Source organism: Zalophus californianus, chromosome 4 (genome assembly GCF_009762305.2).
Source record: "Zalophus californianus isolate mZalCal1 chromosome 4, mZalCal1.pri.v2, whole genome shotgun sequence".
NCBI classification, from domain to species: Eukaryota; Metazoa; Chordata; class Mammalia; order Carnivora; family Otariidae; genus Zalophus; species Zalophus californianus.
In genome coordinates, this window is record NC_045598.1 from 154,982,126 (window position 1) to 154,996,555 (window position 14,430).

Genomic DNA, 14,430 nt, shown 5'->3' on the forward strand with positions numbered 1-14,430 from the left:
GGAAGAAATGACTAGATTTCAAAAACCACAGAGGACTTACCAAATATCAATTTTGAGTCCATTGGAAACTAAGAACTGAATAGTATCCACATGGCCACAGAGATGCAGGGCTGTGTTTCCTTGATAATCTGTGGCCAGAAGATCAGCACCAAATTTATGCAACAGTTGGCAGATGTCAACGTTCCCTCTAGCTGCTGCGAGGTGAAGGCCTGTTCTGCCCCTGCTGTCACGAATATTTGGGTCAAAGCCGCTTTCCAAAAGCCGCTTGGAATAGTTAAAGTCTCCATCAATACAGGCTTGTAGCAAGGGCACATTAGTCTGAGACGAATCATTTACAAAAACGTAGGACATTATTTTGATGGAGCAGATGGACTATGCCTGTAATGAAATATGAGGTGAGATTCGGTGAAGCCAAACTAAATGAAGACAATGAAGTCATTTAGAGAAGCACTATTTCTTACCCTTCTTGGCCTCCTGCCTCTAATAAATTACCTCACCAAACAGAAACAACAACAAAGTTTTCAATTATATTTTATTTCTCAATAAAATGTCTTATTTTCTTCACATCTACTTGATCAAAATTGCAATTAAATTACTATAAAGCTTTATTTTGCTTTTCATTAAATAAAAAGATTAAGAGAGATTTTTAAAGGTAAGCAAAATATAATCACTTAAAGTTCATTGCACTGTCAGAAGACATACATAACATGATCCGTAAACTTCAAACACACGCTACTGCTGGTAGAGATTCTTATTTAAAACAAAGTAACTCTCTTTCACATATTTGCCTTTTATCATATTTGATATATTCTACATAGCTCAAAAGTTAACTAAATCAGCAAGAAAAAACAATGAAATAAATTAATTCATATTCAATAAAGACCTGCTGAATGTTCTGTCTATAGCACAAACTTCAATTTTCAGGGGAAGGAGAAAAGCTAAGAAAAGCAACAAACTGAATTTAAAAATTGCAAATACCATGAAATCAATTCAGACTGTCTTTTACAGTATTGATTCTATTCTGTGGTTATCTAAATATCTGATTTTGCCAAACTCCCATTGTCTGAAGACTGAGAGATGAAGAAAAACAGGTCTGTCTGGGAATTCAGAAGCAGGACAAAGGCAGCAATCCCAGCTGTGCCCACCCCACAGATTCCATCCATCCGAGTAACCTAGCCTCTCCGGCGCATCCACACCTCTTTCACCGATACTTCCTTGCCCCAGCAGTCTCTTCGTCTGTGTGTGTGTATGTGTGTGTCTCCCTTACCTCCTCTTGGTTCATTTAAGGAAAGTTCAAGTCTGACAAAAGAAACCTTACTAAGAAATTGAAGAGAAAATAAAGAAGAAAACAAAAGAAGAAACAAAAGAAGAAAACACAAAGGCAGAGACCAATGTGTTTATAGAGATGACTCCCTCACTCTACAGTCACAAAAGCTTAGTCACAGACAGGGTTGGCTTGTAATTTGTCAAACAAAGTCTTCTTTCTGGAACACTGATGGAACTGGATGTTAGACCAATCTATTCTTGTGTCTGACCTCAAGGGGATTCAGGAAAGCATGGCTTCGGAGTTTGGTGAGATTCCTGGCCCCCACTCCTTTTGGCCTGATTTCCCAGCAGAGCCACGGTCCCTCCATACATGAGCTACTTGCCCCTAGAGCTCTGCTGCCTCCACGGGTTCTCTGTGCAAAGGGGAAACATTCACACACACTGAGGGCCTGTTCCAAGCTAGGCATCATACCAAGGGTACCTAATGTATTTTATTTCATCTTCCTAACAACTCTATGGTAAGGGTTATTATACTGAATTTTAGAAAGGAGTCATTGAAAGATTTCAAGCCAAGGAAATGGCATGGTCTTACTATATTAGTCTTTCAGAAAGATTACTCTGTCAGCCACAGGGAGACGGTAGATTAGAGGGGGTCAAGGCCGGGGACTGGGAGATGATCAATCAGCAGGTCACTGCAGAAATCCAGTCAAGAAATGATGACAGCCGGATCTGAGGCCGTGTTAGAGAAAAGGGAGCACAATGGAGAAGGATAGAGAAGACAGAATTAGCACAACTTAATGACCCGCTGCATCCAACAGGTGAGAAGGAGTTGTTAAGGCTAATTCTAAATATGGGAAAAATCTGCTGAGGATTAAGAATTATAGAGATCAAGATAAAACAGACTCCAGATTATGACATATATAATGCTTTTTAAAGAAATTAACCCATTGAGAAGAAATTGCTCATTAAAATAGTCAAGAATTCTCTTTAGAGGGTAGCCTCTCTATTTCCCCCTACAGTATTCCCTGGATTAGATCACTAAAAAGGACAAAGCTATCAGAAGCATTTTTAAAAAACTAAAATACCACATATCAAGTGCTTTTCAAGAGATAACATGTTTTGGTTGAATTCTGTAAGAATAGATAATGAAAAACAAGCTACTTGATATTTTTGTTTCTAACACAGTAAGAATTCTTGTGGTTTGAAGACTTGGGATTCTTTTGAATGTTGGCTCAGTGGGAAAAAAAAAAAGCTTTCCTTGTTTATTTATTTTTTTAAGTGAGAATAAATATGGTGTATTTTTCTTTGTGTCCTTGAGAAACTAACTTTACCCCCAAATTTAATAAGGCCAATGATAGATAACATTTTTCATCTTGATCACAGAACTGTATCTGCCTTACATAAAGCAAGGCATCGAAGCTTTCACATACTCTGAGGAAGTTGACAGCAGAAAAATACTCACGTAAGCCTGAAGATTATATCTTTCTTTCAGTGGTCAGCCAGCAGTTTCTCTGAATTCTTAAGAAGGTTCAACAGAATATCCAGAAATGTGACAGCAAGGATCTACAGTAAATAAAAACTTTAGTTATAACAAGGGTGTGACATGAAGTCTAGCTGTTCTATTAAACACAGACAAGCTGGTGGGGTCTGTGAATATTCTCCAGAAAATCTATGGGTAAGGCATCGATTTGCGAGGCCAGTAGTAACTGACAAGTGATAAAATAGGGAAAAGGGAGAACAGAAGGCCTCCTAAGGAGTGGCTCTGTTGCCCACAAACAAGAACGCATGGTCAGAAAGATAAAAGAAAAAGAATCAAATTATGTGCCATCAGCAGAGAACAAACTGGACTCTGAAAATCCATGCTAAGTCCCTGGAATTCAGAATGCACATTTTTCACATTATAAATGGTGGCTAGATCTCAGAGTAGCCCACAAAAGCATTTCTAGAAATAAAATGCTATTTGCATGGGGGGAAAAGTAAAAAGAACCAATACTTATATCTAAACCAAAGAGGACACATTTAAGAAAAAATATTTCTAATCCATCCTGAATGCTGGTACTTAAATCTCCCCATGAGATTGATCCTCTGCCCCCTTTGCTTTTCAGTGTGAAAGAAAAATTGGCCCAAATCTATCTGTAGCCTTTTCCACACGCCAGACCCTGCTTCTCCTGAAATGTGCTGCTGCCTCACCTTCATGCTCTTGCGGGGACCCCCTCAGGTTTCCCCTCTGCACTCAGACATCTCAAGTACCTTGTCTGCCCCACTGTACTCTTCTTGTGAGGGACTGTGGAACAAGGGCCATGTACAGGCAGTAGGGACCACAAAAAATCAGTACTAATTCATGAAACTAAGTTACTATGTGCTCAAAATATGGCAAATACTATGCTAAGTGGTAGGATATAAAGACTAAATCCCGAATTTGTAGCTCAGGTCGAGACTCAGATTAAGCTTTTACTGGTCATTCATGCTCAATTTTTATCAAATCCCTTTAAATAAACTTATATGAGAAATAATTAATGGTATTTTATGAGGCTCCATTTAAATACATTAAGTCAGGTTGTATCATAAGGGTTACCAGTGCTAGACTGGAAGATGAGGGCTGACAAATTTTATGTACCAATTTAGACAAACTTCAGATTACTGAGCTACTTAATTTCTTTGCACAAATATTCTGAATTCACCCAAAGTATAGTACCTTTACTTTCTTATCATGACCACTTGGGGCTGGATCTTCATGACTAAACCTCTAACAGATGATTTTCAATGTTAAAATGGTACAGGTGTTAGAATTCTGAAGATAGTAGGGTTCACATTACGAAAAGGTCAAGCTTTGCTTCTCATTTGGAGACAGAATTATAGATTATATAGTTACCCCTTCAAATGACCTGTTAAATTCGTAAGAAAGTTCCTAAACTGGTGGTGACCAGAAGGGGAGTGGGTGGGGGATGGATTAAATAGGTGATGGGGATTTAGGAATGCACTTGTTGTGATGAGCAGAGTGCTGTATGGAAGTGTTGAATCACTATATTGTATGCCCAAAATTAATATTACACTGTATGTTACCTAACTGGAATTTAAATAAAAACTTAAAAAAATTTCACAAGAAAGTTTCTTTAAATTCACAAGACAATGCTTCTGCCATTTTCTTCTGATGACAAGCCCCAAAAGAAAGTACATTTGATCAAATTGCAGATTTATGTAATTTCAAACTTATTATTACACAAATGCGTTAGACCTAATTATACTTGAAACCTCCAAGAAGATCTAAGACCCCAATTAGAAGTTAATCACTAGAAATCTATTAACAGCTTCTCAAGAAGTTATGAAAGTGAGTAAAACTTAGAACACATATTAACTATGGTTCAAAGAGTGAAGAGGACTAAAGATTTTTAAATTAAACTTTTTGAGATAATTGTCGATTCACACGAAGTTGAAAGAAATAGTACACAGAGATCGTGTGTACTTTTACCCAGTTTCCCCTGATGTTACTATCTCACAATACTATAATATCACAACTAAGATACTGACATTGCTAATTAAGATCTAGAACATTTCCATCACCGCAGAGCTCTCTCATATTGCCCTTTTACAGCCACACCTACTTCCCTCCCACCCCCACCCCACCTTATCCCCTGGAAACCACTATCCTGTCTTCCAGTTCTAGAATTCTGTCATTTCAAGAATGTTATATAAATGGAACCATACAGTATGGTTTTTTTTCACTCAACATAATTCTCTGAGGATTCATTCAGGTTGTTGTGTATATCAATAGTATCATTTTTTCTATTGTGGAGTAGTGTTCCATGGTATGAATGTACCACAGCTTGTTTAGCCATTCACCTTTTGAAGGACATGTGGTTGTCTCCAGTCTGGGGGTGTTATGTTAAAGCTTCTAAAACATTCAGGTACATATTTTTATGTGAACAAACATCTTCATTTCTCTAGGACAAATGGCCAGGAGTGCAACTGCTGGTATGGAGGCTTAAAGGTTTGGACTGAAAGACCGTTGATGGGGCGCCTGGGTGGCTCAGTCGGTTAAGTGTCTGCCTTCAGCTCAGGTTCTCATCCCAGGGTCTTGGGTTTGAGCCCTGCATCCGGCTCCCTGCTCAGCGGGGAGTCTGCTTGTCCCTCTGCCCTTCCCTCTACCTGTGCTCTCTCATGCTCGCTTGTCCTCTCTCTCTCAAATAAATAAAAATCTTAAAAAAAAAAAAAAGAGTCAAGTCTGAAGGTGCCTACTGTCCCCATGCAAAAAAAGGAAAGGAAAGAAAAGAAAAGAAAAAAAGAAAGGTCTTCTTTGGGATCATCTGTCTGGATGGCTCAGGCAACCAGTGAGAGGTTTTTTATGGAAGAGTTTGTTGGATTAAGCATTAATAAGGGCCCTGTTATTTACCAAAGGTAGTGTGTAGTAAGAACCACTCCACAAGTAGAGTTAGAAACATGAATGTGTGATTATGAACACTGAACTGGTATCTTTCAAGATCCAAAGAGGGCTGAGTCTGTTCCCCTGTAAATGAACATAAAAGCGAAGCATAGCGAAGACTGCTTTTCAAGGTAGGAAGAGCAGGAGAGAGAGAGAGAGAAGATATGGTCTGACTTCCTGAGGGACTACTTTCCGGAGTGTACAATGCTCCAGAGACGCAGTTTTTCTAGTGTCAGAGGCTGTTTAAAGAGCTTGGCTACCTCACCCAGAATGTATCTGGAGCTAGACTGCTGGGGTTTGAACACCGGTTCAGCTACTTACTAGTTGTGTGACTTAAGTACTCAAAAATTAATAGTTACTACCTTCCTGAGGATGGGCACAGCTCTGGGGAGACAGTTCTTTATGTACTGAAAACAGCCTGCGTGGAACATTGAGCACTGATCCCCTGCTAACAGAGCAGCATCTAGCAATGGGGTGACCTCTAGTGGAGAGTAAAGAAGTCCAAGAAAGGAAAAGAGAACTGGTTCCTGGCAGGGGAAAACCCACAAGAACAGTCAATTGTGGGAACAGTCAAGCCCCAGAAAATCCTCTCCTTGTTCACCATGTTCCTAAGGGACAGTGTCCATGAGGGACGGTGACTACTTCAGAGGCCAATTCCATGGGATTGTTAAAAGGAGAACTCTGGGTGGTCACGTCTTGGAGGGTTGGCACAGCCTAAAAGACTTCATGAGGATGGAGCCACTCATACTTGAGGATGGAGCAGTCTCCTAGATATCAGTAACAAGAGCTCCTAATACCACACAGCGCTTGTCTCAATCCAAATGACAAAACAATAAGGAGGTTTTAGTGGAAGCATGTGAGTCACTGACCTGATGGGAAGTTCTAGTTAATAATCTTTTTTTTTGTTAATATTGGGTCATAACTACATAACTTTAAGATAGTATTCTTGATGGTTAAGAGCTAATGGAGAAAACCTGTCGTATTTTAATATATACTCATTAAGCCTAAGTTTAAATTGGTCTTCTATATCTAATATCACCAACCATAATGTATTTACTTTTCATTTTGAAAGGCCACTGGGAAAGGCAAGACTAAGTGCCATATTCTTGGTTCAAATGGAATGACACTATGCCTACAAGCAACTTTGATTAGAGATCAAAGAACCAGACACTTCAGCAAAATGCAAGGGAAAAATGGCATACCTGGAGAGACACATTATCAGAGGGGACTGCCTACATTTTCTAAAGTCATAGAAAAGTACTAAAACTTAAGAGCATATATAGTAAATGGAAACCCAAATCTGGATTCTCTATACCTCATGTGGTTATTCTTAACCTTTTAAAAGGATACAGTTGTTTTAAAATATAAAAATAACCTCAAAGAACCATAAAATAAGAACTTCCAATGAAGTCATTAAATCCTAACTGCTAGCACTTTAGAATTACTGTTCTTAAAATCCAAGTGCTGTACAGATCCAGATATTAGGCAAGGGGAAAAAGCCACATCTAAAAGAAATCTAGCTCTGCAGAAGTAAAAATTTTAACAATTTAATTCCTTCTCAAAACGTTAATAATATATTTTTTCAGCCTGCTTATCTTCAACAGCTGTATTTCCCTAATAGAGTGGTCTTAATAATTTCCAAGGCTCAGAGAGGTTAATGAGTCTAAGGCCACACTGCTGTTAAGAGTGGGCTTCAAATTTAGTCTACAATATTTCTAATATGCCATGCCACCTCTATATAGTTATCCAAGATAATCAGTAGAAATGGCTCATACAAAGCTCGGTTGCATGTTCACAACTGTTTGCAAAAATTCCTGCCAGACCTTGTCTCTAAAATGCAAGAAATGGGTCTGAGATGTCTGTGTATCTATCCTTGCAGATTACATAGTGCCTGGCACATTTTTTTTGAAATCAAGACATAGGAGAATCCAAATAATTCTTTGTGGATTATACACTCAATTAAGCTCATCTTAACAAGATTTCATTTTTTAAGATTTTATTTATTTGAGAGAGAGAGAGAAAGAGAGATTGAACATGAACAGTCTGAGGGGCAGAGGGAGAAGCAGACTCCCCACTGAGCGGGGAGCCCAATCCGGGGCTCGATCCTGGAACTCCAGAATCATGACCTGAACCGAAGGCAGACGCTTAACTGACTGAGCCACCCAGGCACCCCCATCTTAACGAGATTTTAAGGTAACATTTTTATGACCAATTCTATAATTTATTGTAAATTTATTAAGAAAATAAATATGAACAAAGAGAAGAAAATATAGGTTACCCATAATCCTACCAACTAGAAATAACTATTATTACTATTTTGGCACTATGGTCCTCCAGCCTTTTTTTTCCTGTATGAATATATATTTAATTCATACTATAAATATAAATGTTAAACTTTTTTACTTACTATATCATGAACATCCTTCCACATTACCGGTCTTCCAAAAACAATTTTTATTGGTTGTATTCTACAATACTCTATAATTTTCCATAATTTTCTTACTAAATTCCTTAGTACATTAAGAAAAATTTGCTTTGCATTTTTCCTCTTACCCGAATTTAAACTCATTGACATTTTAAGCCAATCAAAACATAGTCTAAGAGGGGCGCCTGGGTGGCTCAGTTGGTCAAGTGACCACTCTTGGTTTCGGCTCAGGTCATGATCTCAGGTTCCTGGGATCAAGCCCTGCGTGGGGCTCCCTGCTCAGGGGGGACTCTGCTTGTCTACCCCTTTCTCTGCCCCTCCCCCTGCTCACTCTCTCTAAAATAAGTAAATCTTAAAAAAAAAAAAAAGCATAGTCTAAGAGACTTTTAAAACAGTCTTTTTGGTCAAAATCTGACTATCATAATAGATTCTCAGGCAATGTATTTAAAAGATGTGACACGGATCCAGTTATAATGTGGAATTAGTCTTTTTTTTTTTCTTTTTTAAAGATTTATTTATTTGAGAGAGAGAGAGCGCATGGGGGGCGGGGGAGGGACGAGGGAGTGGGAGAGAAATCTCAAGCAGACTCCCTGCTGAGACCCGAGCCCCACTTGGGGGGGGGCTGAGATCTCAGATGACCCTGAGATCATGACCTGAGCCAAAATCAAGAGTCGGACGGATGCTCAACCGAGTCACCCAGATGCCCCTAGTCTTACTTCTTTATGGACAGTAGTTTTACTTTGACAGCAATCTTGATGCAACGCTTGCTTTGCTCACAATAAAACGTCAAAGATTCTGGTGTACAGTTCATCTTAAACTACAGTTCACTTTAATTTGAATCCCTTTTAGAATCCTTACTTAGCGATTTTTTGGAAGATTGTCTTAAAAGGGCCGGGGAAATAAATTCTCATAGATTGTATGGCTAGAATCTCAATTCTTACCCTTTGAGGTATCTGGGCAAAATATGTGGATATTTGTTTTGAGTTCTTAAAAAAGAAAAAAGGTAGCCCCCTTTTTGAAAGCATGGAAGTAAATTAAAAAAAAGAATTGAGAATATTATCCTTTAGGCTATTCCAGCACCATGAAGAACAAGTAAAGGAGGAAGTTTATAAGTAGAACCTTCTGAATTTTACTTCCAAGTCTCAAAAATAACTAAGAGAAGTTCAAAAAGAGTAATTTTCAGATATATCTGGATCTACTATAGATATATTTTTACTTTACATCTCATTTTGTGGTATTTCCAAGTCTAACTTGATTTGTTTAAAATTCTCAATGTTGTGATTTCTTCAATGCCAAGCTACCGATTACTTCATAATTAAAACTTTATTAAAGCAATAAAGGTGAGGTTAATTTGAAATGTGTGAATTACAGAATGCTACTAAAGGTCAGTTCATTATGTTTAAGTTCATATAATAACTGAAAGTAGGCTAATCAGGCATTACTTAGTAAACGTTCTCAGGAAAGAAAGCTTAATGAAATAAAAACAAGGATTTGTTCATATGTCTGCTATTACTATGCAACTGCTCAGCAACATGAGATACATAATATTTAACATTTATTAAGTTATTATATTCCAGGCACTATTTAAGTGTTTTTCCTGGAATGACTGATTTAATCCTCAGATAAGCCTTATATATAAGGTAAGTACTCATTTTATGGGCAAAAAAAAAATGGTACCAAGTTTGCTTTCATATGATTCTTTTTCATATAATTAATTAGTTTAGGAAATTTTTCATCAAAGATTACATAAAGGGAAACATTAGTCTAGCCCACACACTCTGAATTAATTCCTTATAATAATCTCATTCAAAGCAAATTTTTCGAACTGCAGAAAAATAAATACCTGGAAATGTTTCTTTCTTTACAGGAAACATCGGTCACATGTTTACAGGAAACATTCAGTCATATATTCTAAATTAACTCTTTGCAATCTTCTCAAAGTAATCTTTTCTAAGTGTGAGAAAACAACATCAAAATATTTGGAAGTATTTTCTACTTTATAGGAAGTGACTAAATTCCTGGAGTCATTATTCTCATGTATTTCTTACTCATTGGGATAGCGAGAAAATACTTGTCTAAATTTTTCTTTCTCATCATCAGAAAAAAAACAAAAAAACAACAAAAAACAAGGATTTCTGATATATATTTCTTCCAGTGTTTGTGTCACTGGTATTTTTGCATTATTTTAACAGTTCAATTCAACTTTTGGAAAAATATTGGCTTAAAATAAAAATTAATTGTTCACAAATGGAGTACTGGTACCGTGGGTATTTTATTTTATTCTAATATCTTTCAATATTTTCCAAAATCTTTACTGTGTAATTTTAGCCTGTTTAAAATTCTTAGCAAGGGACTTGCCCCCATAGGAAGTCTTCAGTTTATAATTTGTAATTATATAATAAAGATAGTAAGTAAGCACTGGAAGGTCAATCTGAAGTCTTTCATGCATATGTATTATTTTTGTAATAAAGTGATTTTTTTTTTTTAAAATCAGGTTTTTCCTGTAACAGCAGCACTTTATTTATGACCTAATGGTGCCACCTTGTGGCCTACCTGGGCTTCAAGTGCAACTTCAGCATCCAGGACAAGAATAGAGCAAGAGGAGGGAGCACCTTGGAAGTTTTTGTTTCGTTTTTTTCTTTTGTTTTTGTTTTTAAAGTTTACTTACTTACTTACTTATTTTAGTAATCTCTACACCCAATGTGGGGCTCAAACTCACAATCCTGATATCAAGAGACCAGTGCTCTACTGAATGAACTAGCCAGGCTCTCTTCTCTTTGTTTTATTTCAGTTACTTACCATTATCATTCTCAATAATTCTTAACAAGTAAAAATTCAGAGTTGAGATGAAGCTCAATTTTCCTTAAAAAAAAAAAAAAGTTTACCTAACATGATGTTGCATGTCGATTATACCTCAATTAAAAAATTAACCAAGCAAATTAATAGCATAAATATGATTCCAGGACTATTCGGAGATCTAAATCTCATTAAACCCCTTAGCAGACTTCATTTATACAAAATTAAAGTGCTAAAAAAATGACATTCCTGGGGTGCCTGGGTGGCTCAGTCAGTTAAGCATCTGACTCTTGATTTCGGCTCAGGTCATAATTTCAGGGTTGTGAAACCGAGATTCTCTCTCCCTCTGCCCCTCCCCCCTCTAAAAAAATGACATTCCTACTATTCATTTATTTGGTGTTATTTAAAAATACAGGAACTACAACGGTTGTAAATTACTCATTTTCTAAATAGTTCACAAAATGTAAACCAGATTCACCTCAAACAGTTTGAAGGCACAAGACTCTGTTCTTAGGAGAAACTTGAATACTTCCATAAAGTTTTTATGGCCAGGAAGGCCATTTAGGATTATCCAACCCAATCTCCTTATTTTACATATAAGGATACTGAGAATCAGAAAAGCTGTAACTTAACATGCTACTTTATAAGCAAACTACCCCTTACCCTCAAGATTCTAGCTCCATTCATGATTCACAGTGGAAATACAAGGTACGTTATCTTCAACATAACAGTTTGTCACAATTCTATTGTAATTTGTCCCCATCTAGTACTTTAAATTGTGCACCAGATGGATGCTAGAATGTACAGCATCCTTCACACAAAACATCCATTCTAGTGACATAGGATGGACAAGGGCCCTCCCTAGGCTATACAAGCCCACAGAGGATCTCGTAGACTTCTTTTGAGGTGTGCTCTGATTGCATGTGAAGCTACGTGAATCGCTGTGGTCTAGAGCTCCATACTGCTTACAGCGATGTCCTGTGTAGACCCTTAAAATTCAAGAACTCCTGACACATCATTATTAGACCCACATCTTACCTCACTTATTCCAACCTCTAGGGACCCTGGTAAATAAGCATATACGATGAAAAAAATGACTGAAGAGAGGACTAGGGAACCAACTTAACCAAATAGCCTCTAAAAATGGCATGGTTATGTATAGCCACAAAAGGACCACCATTTGGGGTGTGAGACATTTCCTCTTTCTCCTTAATTCCCTAAGAATCAAGGATAAGACCTTTGGTAGGAAGCGAGTAAAAGATGAAGAGTAGACATCTGAGACTTTAAGGGAAGCCTTTGTTTCCTTGCCTGCTGCCCCCTCCTTTGGACTAGGGGCAACCTATTTGGGAGAGGCATCTTCTGATACCCAGAGAAAAGAAAATAGGGAATGACATACAAATGACTCTAGGTTCAAGAAAAGAGAAATAGGGATTCTTTTTTCCCTAAATTTTTTAGCCCATTTTAGGAGGATTAAAAATAAGAATTACAGGAAGAAGTTGTATTTTTTGGCTGGCGCTTTCCTCATGCTGCCACTTAGGAACCTAAAATGCAGGGCACAAAGTGGGAAATGCCAGTATTCTAAGGCAGAGCTGAATTGGCAGTCTTGATAGCTTCGTCAATAGAACAGTAATTCCGAGTGAAAAGGACAATGAATTATAGCAATCTTCTTTCCAACTGAGACCTGGCCCCCACAAAACCTCTCCTATTAAAATGGCAGATCTGTGAGTTGGCTCAGTTTAAGTCTATGTACTCAGAGTTCTAGGGAATCTTTCAGAAACGGGAGTAGGGCTGGTAAATCCCTGTATCAGTTTCCCATGGAACTATTTTTACAGACTGTCCAGAGTCCCAGGTCATTGGGACCAACATGAGAAAAAGTGGTTAGTGACTAAGGATCTCTAGTTTTCAGCTACATGGCTCTTCATATAATTCCCTTGGTATGTCCCAAGACGTAAATACTTAAAGTTTTAAAAACACCCCTGAACCCCACGATATATTATCAAAAATACTTAATAACAGCACTAAATATTAGCACACCACAATGCTGAGAACCAGTACTGCAGTTATTAATGCTAGGCATTTTACATTTAAAATTTAAATAGCCACAATACTGGATAATGTAACTCTTAATATACAACAAATTTCTGTCAACATACGTCTGTTTCTGGCTCTCTACTCTGTTCTAATAGTCTATGGGATATATATGTAACAATATCACAATGTCTTTCTGTCAAATAAATAAAATCTTAAAAAAATTATTTGCAATCTTTTTTTTTTTGAAGATTTTTATTTATTTGACAGAAAGAAAGACAGTGAGAGAAGGAGCACAAGCAGGGGGAGTGGGAGAGGGAGAAGCAGGCTTCCCACTGAGCAGGGAGCCTGATGGCTCGATCCCAGGACCCTGGGATCATGACCTGAGCTGAAGGCAGATGCTTAATGACTGAGCCACCCAGGTGCCCCTATTTGCAATCTTCTATCCCATCTGAGTGTCAGGATTATTTTGACATGGAAATTTCGTTTACTATACCAAGTCATACCCTTGAAGATGAACTATCTGGGTATTCTTTGCTATCTTTTAATACATTTTTATGATTTTCCCCATGAAGGTTTTATATATCTTTTATACATTTTATTTTTTAAAAACTTACTGTTTTTATTTCTGCTGTGATTGAGGTCTTTTTTTACTACAGCTTTAATTTGGTTATTACCAGTACAAAGAATGAACTGATGCATATGTGCTGACTCACATCAGCAACCCTGCTGAATTCTTACTAACTCTATTAATACATCTGTAGGTTCTCTTGAATTTTCTATGTATGACTGTATTACTTACATAAGTACAGTGTGTTAGTTTAAAAACATGCCTGCAAATTCTTCACTACATCTTTCTTCAAGAGCTTGAGTTAAAATACCCTCCCCCTGAGTATGGGCTTACTAATTCACTACTAACAAATAGGATATGGTAGAAGTGGCTCGTAAGACAGGTCATAAATTAGACAATCCTCCTTACTCTCTCATGGATTGCTCACTCTGAAACAAGCCAGCTGCCATGTCATGAGGGCACCCAAGCAGTACTACAGAGGTTCCTGTGATGAAGCACTACCAGTAGACAGCAAGGAACCAAGGCTTTTTGCCAACAGTCTTGTGAGTGAGCCACCTTGGAAAAGATCCTCCAGACCCAGCCAGCCAAGCCTTCACATGGCTAGCCCTGGCTGAAATCTTGACTGAAATACTCTGAGCCTGAACCATTCAGCTAAGCCACTTTCAAATTCCTGACCCACAGACATTATTATTTTAAACTTTTCCAATTTATTGGCATGTTATTCATTACATACGCTCATGACTAAAAAATCTCTATTATATCTGCATTGTTTCTGATGCTGTTTATTTGTGCTTTTTCTTGTTTTGTTTTTCTTTCCTAGATCATTATTGGGAGAAGTCTGTAATAGTTTTTTAAAGAACCAATTCTGGGGTGCCTGGGTAGCTCAGTTGGTTAAGTGGCCAACTCTTGATTTCGGCTCAGGTC

At 37.6% G+C, this 14,430-nt stretch overlaps 1 protein-coding gene across 4 annotated transcripts in view; it reads right to left on the reverse strand.

Annotated features, from left to right (window-relative positions):
- ANKRD46 (ankyrin repeat domain 46) overlaps nucleotides 1-14,430 on the reverse strand; it is a 34,791-nt gene that overhangs the window by 7,882 nt on the left and 12,479 nt on the right. The window contains exons 2-4 of one of the 4 annotated variants that reach the window (XM_027572921.2): nucleotides 10,911-10,973; nucleotides 2,729-2,829; nucleotides 41-378 (exon numbers count right to left, since the gene is read on the reverse strand). In XM_027572921.2, the coding sequence (XP_027428722.1) occupies nucleotides 41-351 (311 nt within the window). In that variant the 5' untranslated portion in view covers nucleotides 352-378; nucleotides 2,729-2,829; nucleotides 10,911-10,973. Of the gene's footprint in view, nucleotides 1-40; nucleotides 379-2,728; nucleotides 2,830-4,794; nucleotides 4,819-9,954; nucleotides 9,980-10,910; nucleotides 10,974-14,430 lie in introns of those variants that run through there. The other 3 variants (XM_027572923.2, XM_027572922.2, XM_027572920.2) reach the window with 3 other exon arrangements.